Here is a 14,180-nt window from a genome sequence, read left to right as displayed (position 1 = left end):
GGCTCGAACCAGCAACCTTCTTGCTGTGAGGCGATTATGCTGTGCCACTGTGCCACCATGACACCATCTCCCCGGTTTTATATATGATAAATGAAATTCAAATATTCCAAGCTGATAATTAATTTGGAGTTTATCGGCCTTTGAAAGTAAACAAAAACATGCAATAAACAGCAAAAATCCGTCCAAGGCACTCCAAAAATGTGGAAAAAATATTAAAAAGCATTGACATGGCTAATCAATAAAGCTTTTGAATGTAGCCATTTCTATAAAGGGTTTTAAATATCTTTCCACATTTTTCGAGTGCCTTGGGCCGATTTTTGCAGTTTATTTCATGTTTTATTTACTTTCAAAGGCCAATGAATTCCAAATGATCCCTTACCCAAAGAGCACCTACACATTATTTAAGCTACCCCTTAGAACTTGTTTGTTTGATTTTGGATTTTTATACAAAGCACATGCGCTATCAGCTTTTACATCTAAAATTAAAGATATCTAAGCGTTCCCGAAATTCATTTATGCGAAGGTGAAGTGAACAAACTTCAGGTGAAGCTAACTCCTCCACTAAAGTAACATTTTATCGATGAGTGATAGTACCGCCATCTGCTGGTCGAAGAAGAGGATTAGTGGGTAGGGATAAACAGGCAGGTAGTTGAACGAATTATTGAAATGTTTTACAGTATAATCTAGACCAAAGACTGTAGGTTGCACGTTTCGTAAACTTAGGTGCAGATATGCATATTCTAGGTAACTAAACTAACAACAGGGGAATTTTATCTTCTCGTCTGACAGAAATATCATAGCTCGTATGCAAATTCACTGAAAATACACGTATTTGCTGTAATTCTGAAATCACGAAAATGATATATTATGTTTGAAACCAAATGTCTTTTTGATTAGAAATACACCAAATGAAGATGGCTGACCATCATGTTTAAAGCGAGTTTTTTCCAAGGAGAGACTATGTAAACAAACCTGAACTTTTTTGCTAGCTACTGTAACTTTGCTGTTTTTTGTGGCGAAACACAACCTGTTTGTGAGTGTAGTTTTATCCGAATTTTAAAACAGTTTCTGCCCCAGAGAGTATTGTGTTTTGCTTGTGTTTGTATTGAGATAAATGACTACACACTGATGATAGCAGGCGTGCTACTCAGTAACACGTCACAGATACTCGGTGAGTTTGCACTGGCAGTGTGTAAATGCAACTTGACACCGAGAGTGTGTTTGGAGGGGAGAGTGAAAGTTTTGACAGTGACATTGTTGGCTGATCTGCTGAGAATACCGAGAGAGGTAAGCACTTTATTACTCTTTCATGATGTCTTAAGATGTAGCACTTGATCAAATTCATTTGAATACCATAGACTTAACTCATTCATTCAGTTGTTCTGGAAAAGAAAATTAATCGTTTCCAATATTTTAATGCTAGTCGAAAAGTTTTTTTTTGGTTACATAATGTAAGAAGCTATGGACAGATGCAGATTTTTTATTTATTGCATTGTTTTGTTAAGTGTCCATGACTCTATTGAGGAAGAGTGTACAATTTTGTCCACTATTGTCATAAGTTAAAGACTTCCATTCATAAAAATCAACTCAGCATTTATAAAAAGTTCATTCATGTATTTATGTTGTATATATATATATATATATATATATATATATATATATATATATATATTTATATATATATATATATATATATATATATATATATATATATATATATATATATATATATGCATTTGAGGAAGTTTCATTATCACAATACTCTATGTAATCTAGGCTTAAATTAGATATAGGGATGATCACCCAAAAATGAAATGTCTAATAATGGTCACCTTCATGTCAATCCAAACATGATTGACTTTTTTTTTCTTAAATGTATCACAACAGAAGTTTTGTAGAAATATTTGTGCTGCTTTTTACAATACTATTAAAGTAAAGGTTGACTATAAAAAGACAGACAATATAAGTAAAAAAGTAGTTTTATAGTTGTTTTATTTATATATTATATTATATATTCCGTTATATCATATTATTATATGAGTGTAAGCATGATAAATGCATTTTTTTTTGTGTTCCTTAATTTGTGAACGTCCAAACTTACACATTGATTCAGTCTTCTTGACCTATAAAGTGATGATGTAAGTTGAGTATGAAAAATCAGAGCATAATCATAACATAAACTATTTTTAAAAATCAGCAGCAACGTATTCCATTTACAATGTATTTACTTTTTAAAAGATCCTGTATGATGTTAGGACTTAAGGTATAATATTAACCTAATATAAAACAGTATATATGTAAATGCAAAAAAATATATACAGTATAAACACTTCTTTACAAAGTTATATGCAACTTTCAAAATATTTGACCACCTCACATAAATTGTAAACAGTTTGCTAGATACAGAAGGTGCTTATGTTTTACATTGACTAATATTACATCACATTACCAATAGCCCTGTGTAATTGCTAGTTTCACTTACACTGTTTGTAATTTAGTTGAGATTTACTCAATGTAAGCAATGTCACACTTTTGCTAATGGTGACTTCTTAAGTTTCATTGAAATATAGAGCTTTGTAGTAGAGAAACATCATGTGCTATTCTCTGTTCTATTGTGCAGGTGCAGTTCAGTGTTACAAATGCCATTAAAATAAACACAGAGTCTGTGTTGTTTTTACACATGGATTTACTCCAAGTAAATTAGCTGCCTTGGGTGTTCTCCCATCATGCTTTGTAGCCGAGATCTTTTCTTTACACCCAAATTCTTTGATAGAGCAAGCACTCTACATTTTGCCTGTCAACGCAGTATTAGGTATGATAAATGTCAAGCCCTTTCTCTGCAGTAACTCACGGATGTAATTTAACAGCGGTAAGAGAAGCCAGACTACCAGGCCAGCAGAAATGTGATTTATTGTGCTGGACGTTCCCTGAACCTGACATTTAGATTGGTATGGCATTACAAAAAATTGTTTGTATGTGTTTTGACTTGTATAACTCATTAAGTTATTAACCAGAACAGGAGGGAAGGACAGAATTACAGGCTGTAAAATTCAACCTATTTCTTTTTGCACGGAAAATGCCACTGGATCCATGCAGTTGATTCGCTGTATCTTGTGTGTTGCCTTGTGTCAGCATGTATCAATGAATGTTCGCACCTTTCTGTGACTGGTGAACTGGAGCGTAAGTCTGTGTGCGTATGTGTTTTACCGCAACGTGCATCTTGGTGTGTGTGTGTGTGTGTGTGAAACAAGTGTCTTTTTGTCTGTGGGTTTGGATGAAGAAGAGCTCTTCCTCTCCTCCTGTCTGAGGATGGTCAGCTTGCAGTGTAGGTGTGAATGTGGCACCTGTGTGCTGTAATCCTGTTGTGTGGGCTTCCCATGCTCCATCGGTCATAACTGACACACACGAGGGCCTAGAGTTCAAGTCATGTTCACTTTATGCTGTTCTTTAACTGTCAGTTTGGGCCTATGACTTTTTCACATTTCTATTGTACTTAATGTCAGGCACACTCTGTTGTGCTTGATGTTTCACTGATGTTGCGATGATAGATCTTGATTTAGTTTAACTGTCATGTCTGTTCTTACTTTAGTTTTTGGCAGGTTTACAAAAAAACTCATTTAAACTTGGTGTTAAGATGCATCAATTAAACAAGTATAGACAACACTCAGTCGAGCTGTAAACACCCACATGAAAAAATAGTATAGTAATTTATAGTAAATGTTATATAGTTTTTTAGCCATACTATTGTGAAGTACTTGAATTAATCTGTCGTGATAATTCTGTAGTTGCTATGGTAATGCAATAACATTAGTATTATAAACTATCCAATACTGTGTTTTCTATGACTACAGGGTATACACTACCTGACAAATGTCTTGTCGTCGATCCCAGTTGTAAGAGCCACAAATAATAACTCGACTTCTAGTTGATCATTTGGAAAAGTGGCAGAAGGTAGATTTTTCTGATGGATCACCTGTTGAACTGCATCCCAATCATCACAAATATTGCAGAAGACCAATTGGAACCCACATGGACCCAAGATTCTCACAGAAATCAGTCAAGTTTGGTGAAGGAAAAATCATGGTTTGGGGTTACATTCAGTATGTGGGTGTGCAAGAGATCTGCAGAGTGGATGGCAACATCAACAGCCTGAGGTATCAAGACATTTGTGCTGCTCATTACATTACAAACCACAGGAGAGGGCAAATTCTTCAGCAGGATAGCGCTCCTTCTCATACTTCAGCCTCCACATCAAAGTTCTTGAAACCAAAGAAGGTCAAGGTGCTCTAGGATTGGCCAGCCCAGTCACCAGACATGAGCATTATTAAGCTTGTCTGGGATAAGATAGAGGAGGCATTGAAGATGAATCTAAAGAATCTTGATGAACTCTGGGAGTCCTGCAGGAATGCTTTCTTTGCCATTCCAGATGACTTTATTAATAAGTTATTTGAGTCATTGCAGAGATGAATGGATGCAGTCCTCCAAGCTCATGGGAGTCATACACAATATTAATTCTTTTTCCACTGCACCATGACTTTATATTCAATACTGTACTTTATTTCTGTTAAGTGACAAGCATAGTCAGACCTCACTGTCCTGATTAAATAATTAAAGATTAAAAAGGCATGGTCATATTTTGTTTTGGTGAAATAAGTGTAATATAGAGGCCTTTGCCTTTCATATAAGCCACTTCTGATACCTAATGATCAACTAGAAGTCAAGTTATTATTTGTTGTTCCTAAAACTTGAAAAGTAGTGTATATACTACAACACACCACAGTTTATTTTAATAAAAACTAAAGTATACTACAGAATTGATCATTGAGTTGTAAATACTATAATATAAAGTACAGTTCAAAAACATTGTAGTATTTACTGTAAAGTACTATAATATTTTTCGTGTGTGGACCGGATCTAAAACATTTTGAACTTGTACACTTTTCACAACATTCAATCAGATTGTATTCAAACAGCTACTGACCTAGCATATGATCAGTATAGGACATGTTATGTTAAAGCACAAGCAAACAATGTATTTATACTTTGTTGCATTTTACCAAAACGCACAGATTAGGATCAAAATTGTAATAGTTATTTACATTTTTCACTCATAAAAATCATTATTTGTGTTTGTTCATTCAATATTTATCATGAATCACATTAAACCATCTTGTGAAGTCATGTAGACAAGTTAGTGAAGACATAAAGTTTGACATGGCTGGTGTTTGTTATCAAATTACAGTATATAATTATTATTATGTATATATTTTTTTGTGTTTTCATAATCATAAACTGGGTTGTAGAGTGAATATTTGCTGCACTGCACTTTTTAATTGCCACTTATCTCCGTTCATTCTTGAATATTTTTATTGACCTGAAAGCAACTTGTGAATGAATCATTCTTTTGCCCGGATTCTTTTGACCCAGTTTCATATTTAGTGGCTGCATCTGAATATGTCTAAGGGATCTGGATATCTTTCATTTTCTGTAAAGATTCTGGAGTGTGCATTTGATAGATGCTTTATAAGGCCATTTGAGAGCATTTGTGAAGGGCATTGAACTTACCCAGCGGGCACTGACAGGACACATGAGAATGATAACAAGGCAAATATATTATGTCCAGATTTAATTTATGCAACACATATGCAAACAAGGTATGTTTGTAAAGTATGTGGTTTTAGATGCAACCAGTAGTTAATTTGTGGATTTAATTTCTGCAACTCATAAACAAACAAACCACTGACTCATAGTGAACTACTAAATACATTACATTGAGCTTTAACCTATTTAAGCTCTGTTATATTAGTTTTGTATTTTCTTTAATTAAACTTGTATTTTAAAAGCAGTGTCATTAAATGTAAATCTGCATATACCGAGGCATAGATGAGAGAATAAGAGCTTAGAACATGGAATTGATATACCTTGAGCCTTAAACACATTTGTCACCTTGTTCTCATGTAAACTTCGTAAGTGTAAAATTCTGTTTAACGACTGACCAATTGGAACAAAACACTGACTTTGACGATCCACAATGGATCATTAATATGTACGCCCCAGGCATAATTTGATTTGGCCACAAGTTTCCTAGTAGGATTACAATAACAGTATTCAGTGTTCCCTCGTCATAACTCGGTTCACCTTTTGCTGTCTTGCAGTTTTGCTGATTTTTTTGTGTAATTTGACAGAGCATTGTGTTCAGCGCCCTGATTCTCTCATTGTGTTCTGCATCCTGAGTGGCTGTAGGCCATTGTCACTCAATCTTCTCAGTGTCGTGTCTCCTGCACAGTATGTGTTCAGCTTGCCAAATTGGCATAAATCATCATTAGCTAGCAGTGTGACTCTGAAGTGCTGTACTGTATGTTTGCAAGTTTACTCGTCAACAAACCCCACAATGCTGACGAAATGTTCTGCACCGTCAAAGACACTCAAAAGACAGAGGAAGATGCTAACCATCCACAAAAAGTTGGACATCTGAACATGCTAAAGGAAGGTAGAACTTACATGAGTATTTAAACAAAGGAGCAAAGTGTATAAAGAGTGTAGTGAGGAGTTTTACAGCCTTAAAACATCTATAATAATTGGAAAACATAAGCGGACTGCTTCACGGATTTCACCTATTGCGGGCTATTTTTAGAACGTAGCTCCTGTGATTAACAAGGGACCACTGTATGAGCTTGTTTTATATGTACTGTGTAAGTTTTATTTTTATTTTGAAAATGAGGCCTGTAGTATAGAGCTCACATATAAGTAATCGTGGTGTACCTCATCTCATCACAGCACATTGTCGCAATGCAACAATCAGGAAAGACGAATTATACATTTATTCAGAGCCCCCGAAGAGGCAAAAGGTCTTTTTGTTTAACATGTATATTGGGAAATTTTTGATGAATGTTTATAATGAGGCAACAAACACATGTAGACTGCTGAAAATAAGTGTGTAATGCCAACACAATCTCACGGCAATTCGGAACTTTTTGATTTAGTGGCTAATTCGTACGAATTCGTACGATCTAATTCGTACAATTTAGTACGATTTGCTCATCCGCCAATGACGGTTGGGTTAAGGGGTGGGGTTAGGTGCCACGCCTCCTTTTTAAAATCGTACAATTTCGTACGACTGAACTCGTACGAATTCGTACGAATTAGCCACTAAACTGTCAAAACGTAAAATACTTACGTTTTCTCGTGAGATCAGGCTGGTAATGCACATTTATGCATCGTGTCATATTACTCAGGTCTTACAAGGGCTTAATAATAAATTATACCTATATAGAAATATACATTTATAGATGCATGTGTGTATATATATGACAATTTAGAACTAAGTTAAAATCCCAGTTTTCTGGATTTACTGGACTTACTAGGTTTGGATTTGTGAAAAAACAACATATACAGTGCTCAGCGTATTGACTACACCCCATTTTGAATATGAATACTTTTATCAATTTCTCAGTGAATATAGGCAATGTATTTTGGTGGATTTTAACAACACAGATTTATTAAACAGATATTTTTATAAAAATAATATTCTAGTCACCAAACACATTTAAAAATTGAAAGATAATACAATTCAATTTAAGCTAAATATTGCACATTTATTTTTTTCCATTTTTTGCTTCTCTTGATTTTTCTTTTTTTTTATTAAAATATGTATTTAATATTTTTCTATAACATATAAATTTGGGTGTACTAGTGTTTGGACCATTATCATAAGTTATTTTGTTAGATAAGCTCCAGATTTGGCTTCAGTACTGACTAATCTAATGTATATGCATAAATATAATATTGTATAGCTTGAAAATATTAATTTAAAAGAGAGATGTGTGAGGGGTGTACTTATATATGCTGAGCACTGTACATGCATACTAATATTTGGTACTTTCATTCTAGTACAGGTTTCAAAGGTGCTTTACTAGAGTGATGTCATACAGGATTGATGTACACTGACTATACATCAGCCTTTATTAAAGCATCTCCCAGTCCCACTCATCTTTGTATCCCCTTTTCACTCACAAATATTGCACCATCTGCTGTTGCATCAATAAAAACCTTGATACAAAGCTTCTTTTCCCCCCTTTGATCTCGAGCTCTTCTGGCATATAGACTATCTCTGAAAGCTTCCTTTGCGATTTCTCATGCTCACATGGAACCGCTCTTAACATACCGTCTCGTCACCCCACACTGTATGCCACACGTGGAGCACAACACTTGATTGTGTCTGAACTTCCTCAGCAACATCAGGCTTGCTTGAGAGCTTCTGTTCATCCAAGCTTTAATAAAATAAATGGGGGTCGAGGCGGACTTGCATTTGCTTCTATTTCTCTCCACTCATGTTTCAATTGCACACATCTGCCCTGCAGGTGTCTGTTCTCCTTCCTCTGCCTTACAAGAGCATGGTGGTTATGGGAAGCAGGAGCATGTTTCTACCTGTGAAAGGCCCCTCTGATGAATGGTTGCCTGACTAAGGGGGAAATTACAGGACAGAGCATTTTTAGTTGCCAGGGATGGGAGTAAGACTTGTGCATTAAATCCTCCCCTGAGCGAGAGTGTAGCTGAGCTGGTATTTATCAGTTTATCTGTTGCCTCTGATTCTCTTCTGCCTAACATGAGAAGTCAGTTTTTACTGCACTTTAATTGAGCACACTGCCGCTTCAACATCTTTGAAAACCGTAATTTGCACAGATTTTCTTTTCATTCGAACTTTATACTGTACAGAAGAATGTATTAATGATCAGTTGTGAAATACCTGGCTGCAGTCAGAATTGTATTAACACTCATCGTCGTCGCTGTTTTCTTGTGCGAGTTTGCCTTTTAGCGTTGTATGTTATTATTTTCATTGCTGTTGGAATGTGGTAGATGTGCATCATTAGTTGCAGTGTAAATCCAGCAGTGGTTGAGGTGAAATGGTTCGCATACAGAAGCTCTGTGAGAACAGATGTGCTGCTATAATTCTTATGTGCAGCACATTTAATAGTCCATTCAGGACCATTCGGCCTGGCTGTTGCAGCAGAGGGTATGCTGTCTTTTTTAGTGTTGCTTGGAATTGGTCCAACTGCAGTTGGTGACATCTAATTTGTTTTAAAACACATTATAATGCTTAAAGGATTTTTCAAAAAGGGAATAACATGTACTTCAATACATCAGTGATGCATTACGTTCACTCAAAAGTGACAGTAGAGACATTTTTAAAATGGATCGTGTGATAGTAATGATAAAGTGTGGCTTCCTTATTGAACACTGTGCATCTCTATTTAAAAAATGTTCATTTGAACGTGATATGCAGCAGAAAAAAATCTGAAAATAAAAGTGATTTCCACAAAAATATTAAAACAGCAAATTAGCATATTTGACTAAGTTATGAAGGATAACATGCATTTCATAAGGTTGAGTGATTTTGAGGGTTTACTATCACAAAATAAATTACATTGTTTCTATGTATGTTTGTATGTAGGGCAGCACAGTGACTCAGTGGTTAGCACTGTTACCTCACAGCAAGAAGGTCGCTGATTTGAGCCCCTGGCTGGGTCAGTTGGCATTTCTGTGTGGAGTTTGCCTGTTCTCCCCATGTTCAAGTGGGTTTTCTCCAGGTGCTCTAATCTCCGTAGTGTGTGTGTGTGAATGCAAGAGTGAATGGTTGATTCCCAGCGCTTGGTTGTGAATGAAATGGTATCCGCTGTGTAAAACATTTGCTGGAGAAGTTGGTGGTTCATTCCGCTGTGGCAAAGAAAAATAAATAAATGAATTAATGACTGAATATATATATATATATATATATATATATATATATATATATATATATATATATATATATATATATATATATATATATATATATATATATATATATATATATATATATTTTTTTTTTTTTTTATTTATTTATTTTTTATATATATATATATACATATACTACATATACAGTTGAATTCAAAATTATTAGCCCCCCTTTGAGTTTTTGTTTCTTTTTTTAAACAATTCCCAAATGAAGTTAAACAGAGCAAGGACATTTTCATTTGAACGTGATATGCAGCAGAAAAAAATCTGAAAATAAAAATGATTTTGTGTGATAATATTTTTTCTTCCGAAGAAAGTCTTATTTGTTTTATTTCGGCTAGAATAAAAGCAGATTTTAAGATTTTTAAAACCATTTTAAGGTCAAAATTATTAGCCCCTTTAAGTTTTATATTTTTGATAGTCTACAGAACAAACCATTGTTATACAATAACTTGCCTAATTACCCTAACCTGCCTAGTCAATCTAATTAACCTAATTAAGCCTTTAAATATCACTTAAAGCTGTATTGAAGTGTCTTGAAAGATATCCAGTAACATATTATTTACTGTCATGATGACAAAGGAAAAATAAATCCGTTATTAGAAATGAGTTATTAAAACTATGTTTAGAAATGTGTTGAAAAAATCTCTCTGTTAAACAGAAATTGGGGAAAAAATAAACTGGGGGGGATAATAGTTCAACTGTGTGTGTGTTATATATATATATACATACATACATACATACATACTGTACATACACACACTTACTTACTCCCAGGGCCATTTATATCAAAGTTGATTTAGCTGCACCATATTCGTGTTTTGTTACATCTAGTTTTATATATATATATATATATATATATATATATATATATATATATATATATGTATATGTATATATAAACTACTTATTTAAATTGTAACATGGAATTTTACTGTATAATCAAATACTTGCAGTTTTGTTTATCGTAAGATACTGAAAAAAAAAAAACAATGCCAAAATTTTTAATAGTAGCAAGGCCAAATAAAAGAGAATATAGTATAATAAGATATCTGCCTATATGTTTTGGAAGTTTTATAGATGTGTAATTATTTTAGAACATCCTTTACTTAACCTGTTTCCTTCTCTATCCATCAGTCCACTACTTGAGTCAGTATGAATGGTCCCTTCAGTCCTAAGCGGGAACCAGGGCCTGACCTGTCCTGTCTGCACCAGTACAACGAGTGGCTGGCATGTAGGCATGAGTCCAGTCTGCTCCCCATGAAAGATGACCTGGCCATCTGGCTAAACAGAATCCTTGGTAAGAAAATTAAAACTAGTAAATTCATATTTGCATTAGCATTAGTGGTTACTGATTTATAACCTGAGGATCTAGTTCTGTCATCATTTACTTGCCTTCTTGTCATTTCAAAACAAGGATATATTTTGAAGAGTGATGATTACCAAAACTTTTATTTCCAAAATATTCACTAGCTACAGCTATGAAGAACTACTTTGATATGGTCAAACCATTTTGTTGAAGTGTAGTGAACCAGAAGTGGCAGATTGTGTCCGGACTGGGACCTGTACAACTCAATCCTTAGGGCAACGTTCAGTATTTTACGGCAACCATAAATTGCCTTTGGCAGTTTAACACATGGAAACTTCCAACTAGGGCTCAAGTATGTCAAGATAAGTTGTGATTTTGAAATTATAGCCATCTCTGGTCACCAGTAGGCCCACATCTTTTTTAAAAGGATTTAAGGATAAGACAGTGCCTTGTTCTTTCCAAATGCCTTATTTCTGCTTGTGCTAACTGTTGCTCTGTCGGTGTGGATGGGTTTTGGTCTACTTTCAAAAGAACTTGGACTGACAGAAATTGACCTCTAATCTTTGGATGCATAAATTGTATGTGGGTCAATGTTTTTTTATTTGTTGTAATGTCTTGTGTGTTGATAATTGGTTGTTTAAGGATTACTCATGTTGTCCTTGACCAAAAGTGCTCGTGTCTGTACGAAATTACTCATTTTTTTCCCATCCCTATTACTTGGCATAAATACAGGTTAAGGATAAAATCTTGAAATCCTGATAAATCCTGCATAAAGGCAACAGATATGAAATATTCTGTGTCTGCCCAAATGCTTACAGACTGTCGTTTCAAATAAAATTCCAAAAATTCCTCTGCATCTTGGATCAATGGGACATACCCTGATGGGACCCAATGGAGGACCTGCTTTTCTCAAACAGGTTGACTGTTTTATACGTGTCCCTACGTGTCCTGACCTTTGTTATCAGAACTACTTAAATCTAAGGGCTGAAGAGATTTGATGAAAACAACATCTAAAGAGGTAAAAAAAACAGCCAAAAGCCATAAGGTTGATGTTACCTAAATATGTAGCAGAGACACAACAACCTGAGAAACGAGATTAGAAAAGAGACATCAGAGTTGTTGTTGTTTCCACAGAAGAAGCTGATGAGGGATTTCTCTGCTTAACACACACACTTCTCTTCCTGTTCCTGTTGATCTCAGAGCGTTATGGCTCTCTGTGGTTGGCGGTCAGCAGGAGACCTCTTTGTTTCTCCCGATCTGAGCTAATGACCTTGCCCAGTCATTCTGCACACCAGGATTTCTGTTTTTGTTGTGGTTTCCCTCCTGTATTCCCCCTCTCCAGGCCCCCCGATCCCCCTTCACCTCCATGGTTAAGCTCCGGTGCCACTGCTGTGCCTGAATCTGTATGTACTTAACACCCAGGCCTAAGGAATGTGTCTGCACTGCCGTGAGAATCTCAGAGCGAGTGTACTTAGAGGATTTTTTTGGGCATCTTCAAGTTGCCCAAGGTACTGAAAGAGCGATAAATTAAAGACTGAGGGGAGGACTGTGAGGAAGATAAAACAACAACACACAAAAAATGTGTTTATTTTAACCCAGCTGGGTTATATTTTAGAATAAAATGTATAATCCAGCGGTTGGGTTTCTTCCTATTCTTATTATTTATCCATATTTATTATTTATTAAATTTGGAATTAAATAATTATCATTATTCAATAATATTTTTCTATATTGTTCGGAGTTCATGTAAATTAAAAACAGTGCATAGCTTGATTATATATATATTTTTTAAAATCCAAAGCACATTTAGATTTTTTCTTTTATTTAATGTTTAAGTATACATGTAGTTGATTAGCAGCCTTTTAAAGTATAATCCAGTCAATAGCATGCTTAAACACAAGCTTGACACAATCACATATAAAAAAAAATATTCATTCTCATTTATTGTTGCATTTTCCCTCCAAAAGTTAAGAGCAGCAAAAAATGTCTATGGACTATGTATATATAAAGAATAGACATTTTTAGGCACCTCGTTCAACTGTTTGTCAGTTTAGATGTTATTTTTTGCTGTCTTCAGTAGTTTCTTGTAATTTTCAGTTTTCTGACTGTGAATGGCCTGCTTCAGTGTTGACACCTTGTAGACAAACTAACAAATTCAAATACAGTTCAATTTACTTAATTACTTGACAGATATTTGCAACTCATCTTGCCAATTTTTGCAATACTAAAGTCCTATGTAATGGAATGGGAGAATCCTCAAATCTTAAAAACTGCTTGCTGAACTCAATTTAAAATTTTGACATATTTTAAATCAGTAACAAAATCTGAAGTGACCTGTCTTTTTTTCTTATTTTTGTTGCTTATGTCCTAATTTAATTTAAAACATGGCAGGAACATGCACAAATATTGGCATGATTTACAGCTGTTTCAGTGGTAAACATAGAACAACGACAGCACCTAGAGCAAAGTATAATGCCTAAGATATAAAGACTTAAGGATGACACTGGGAGGACACAAAATGTGATGGGATGTGATGCCTTTTCTCCTGTCAAAATGAATGCAAGCTCACAGTAGACTTTGCCAAATGACATAGGTTGCCATAACGAACAAGTGAATCTGTAGAGTCCTTTGCCCAAGATATAAAGACTGATGATTGGCTATTTCGACTGGAATGAAGGGCTTCCTTAGGTGTCTGTGTTTGACTGTGCAAGTACGCTAATGTAAAGGAAAAAAAAAACATTACTTTGGGCTTAAGCATCGATATGTAATTTACAGCTACCAGATCATCTACGAATAATTCAGTGCCTTTATAAACTTCTTTCATTTCTCATTTGACATTCTCTAAATGCTTTCTGTACAGGTCTGGATATAACAGTGGACACATTCATGGACAGACTAGACAATGGTGTCGTCCTCTGTCAGCTTGCAGAGGCTCTGCAGGAGAAGATGATTCTGGCCAGCAATGGCAAGGTGCCCAGTGCTGTAAACAGTAATATTACAGATTTAATCCTTTCAAATCCTCTTAAAATAGTTCTTAACCCTTTCAGGGCACTTATTGAAATACTCGTAGGAAAAACTATTGAATGTTACAGGGGAA

The 14,180-nt window shown here is 35.0% G+C and overlaps 1 protein-coding gene across 1 annotated transcript in view; it reads left to right on the top strand.

Moving 5' to 3' along the window:
• The first annotated feature begins 1,263 nt into the window (after window positions 1-1,263).
• Window positions 1,264-14,180, top strand: part of gas2b (growth arrest-specific 2b) — a 32,525-nt gene continuing 19,608 nt past the window's right edge. The window contains exons 1-3 of the mRNA XM_056461624.1: window positions 1,264-1,287; window positions 10,912-11,074; window positions 13,944-14,053. Coding sequence (XP_056317599.1) covers window positions 10,930-11,074; window positions 13,944-14,053 — 255 coding nt within the window. The 5' untranslated portion in view covers window positions 1,264-1,287; window positions 10,912-10,929. The remainder of the gene's footprint in view (window positions 1,288-10,911; window positions 11,075-13,943; window positions 14,054-14,180) is intronic.

Source organism: Danio aesculapii, chromosome 7 (genome assembly GCF_903798145.1).
Source record: "Danio aesculapii chromosome 7, fDanAes4.1, whole genome shotgun sequence".
Taxonomy (NCBI): Eukaryota; Metazoa; Chordata; class Actinopteri; order Cypriniformes; family Danionidae; genus Danio; species Danio aesculapii.
Note: the sequence above shows the minus strand (reverse complement) of the source record. Positions and strands in the feature narration are given on the sequence as shown.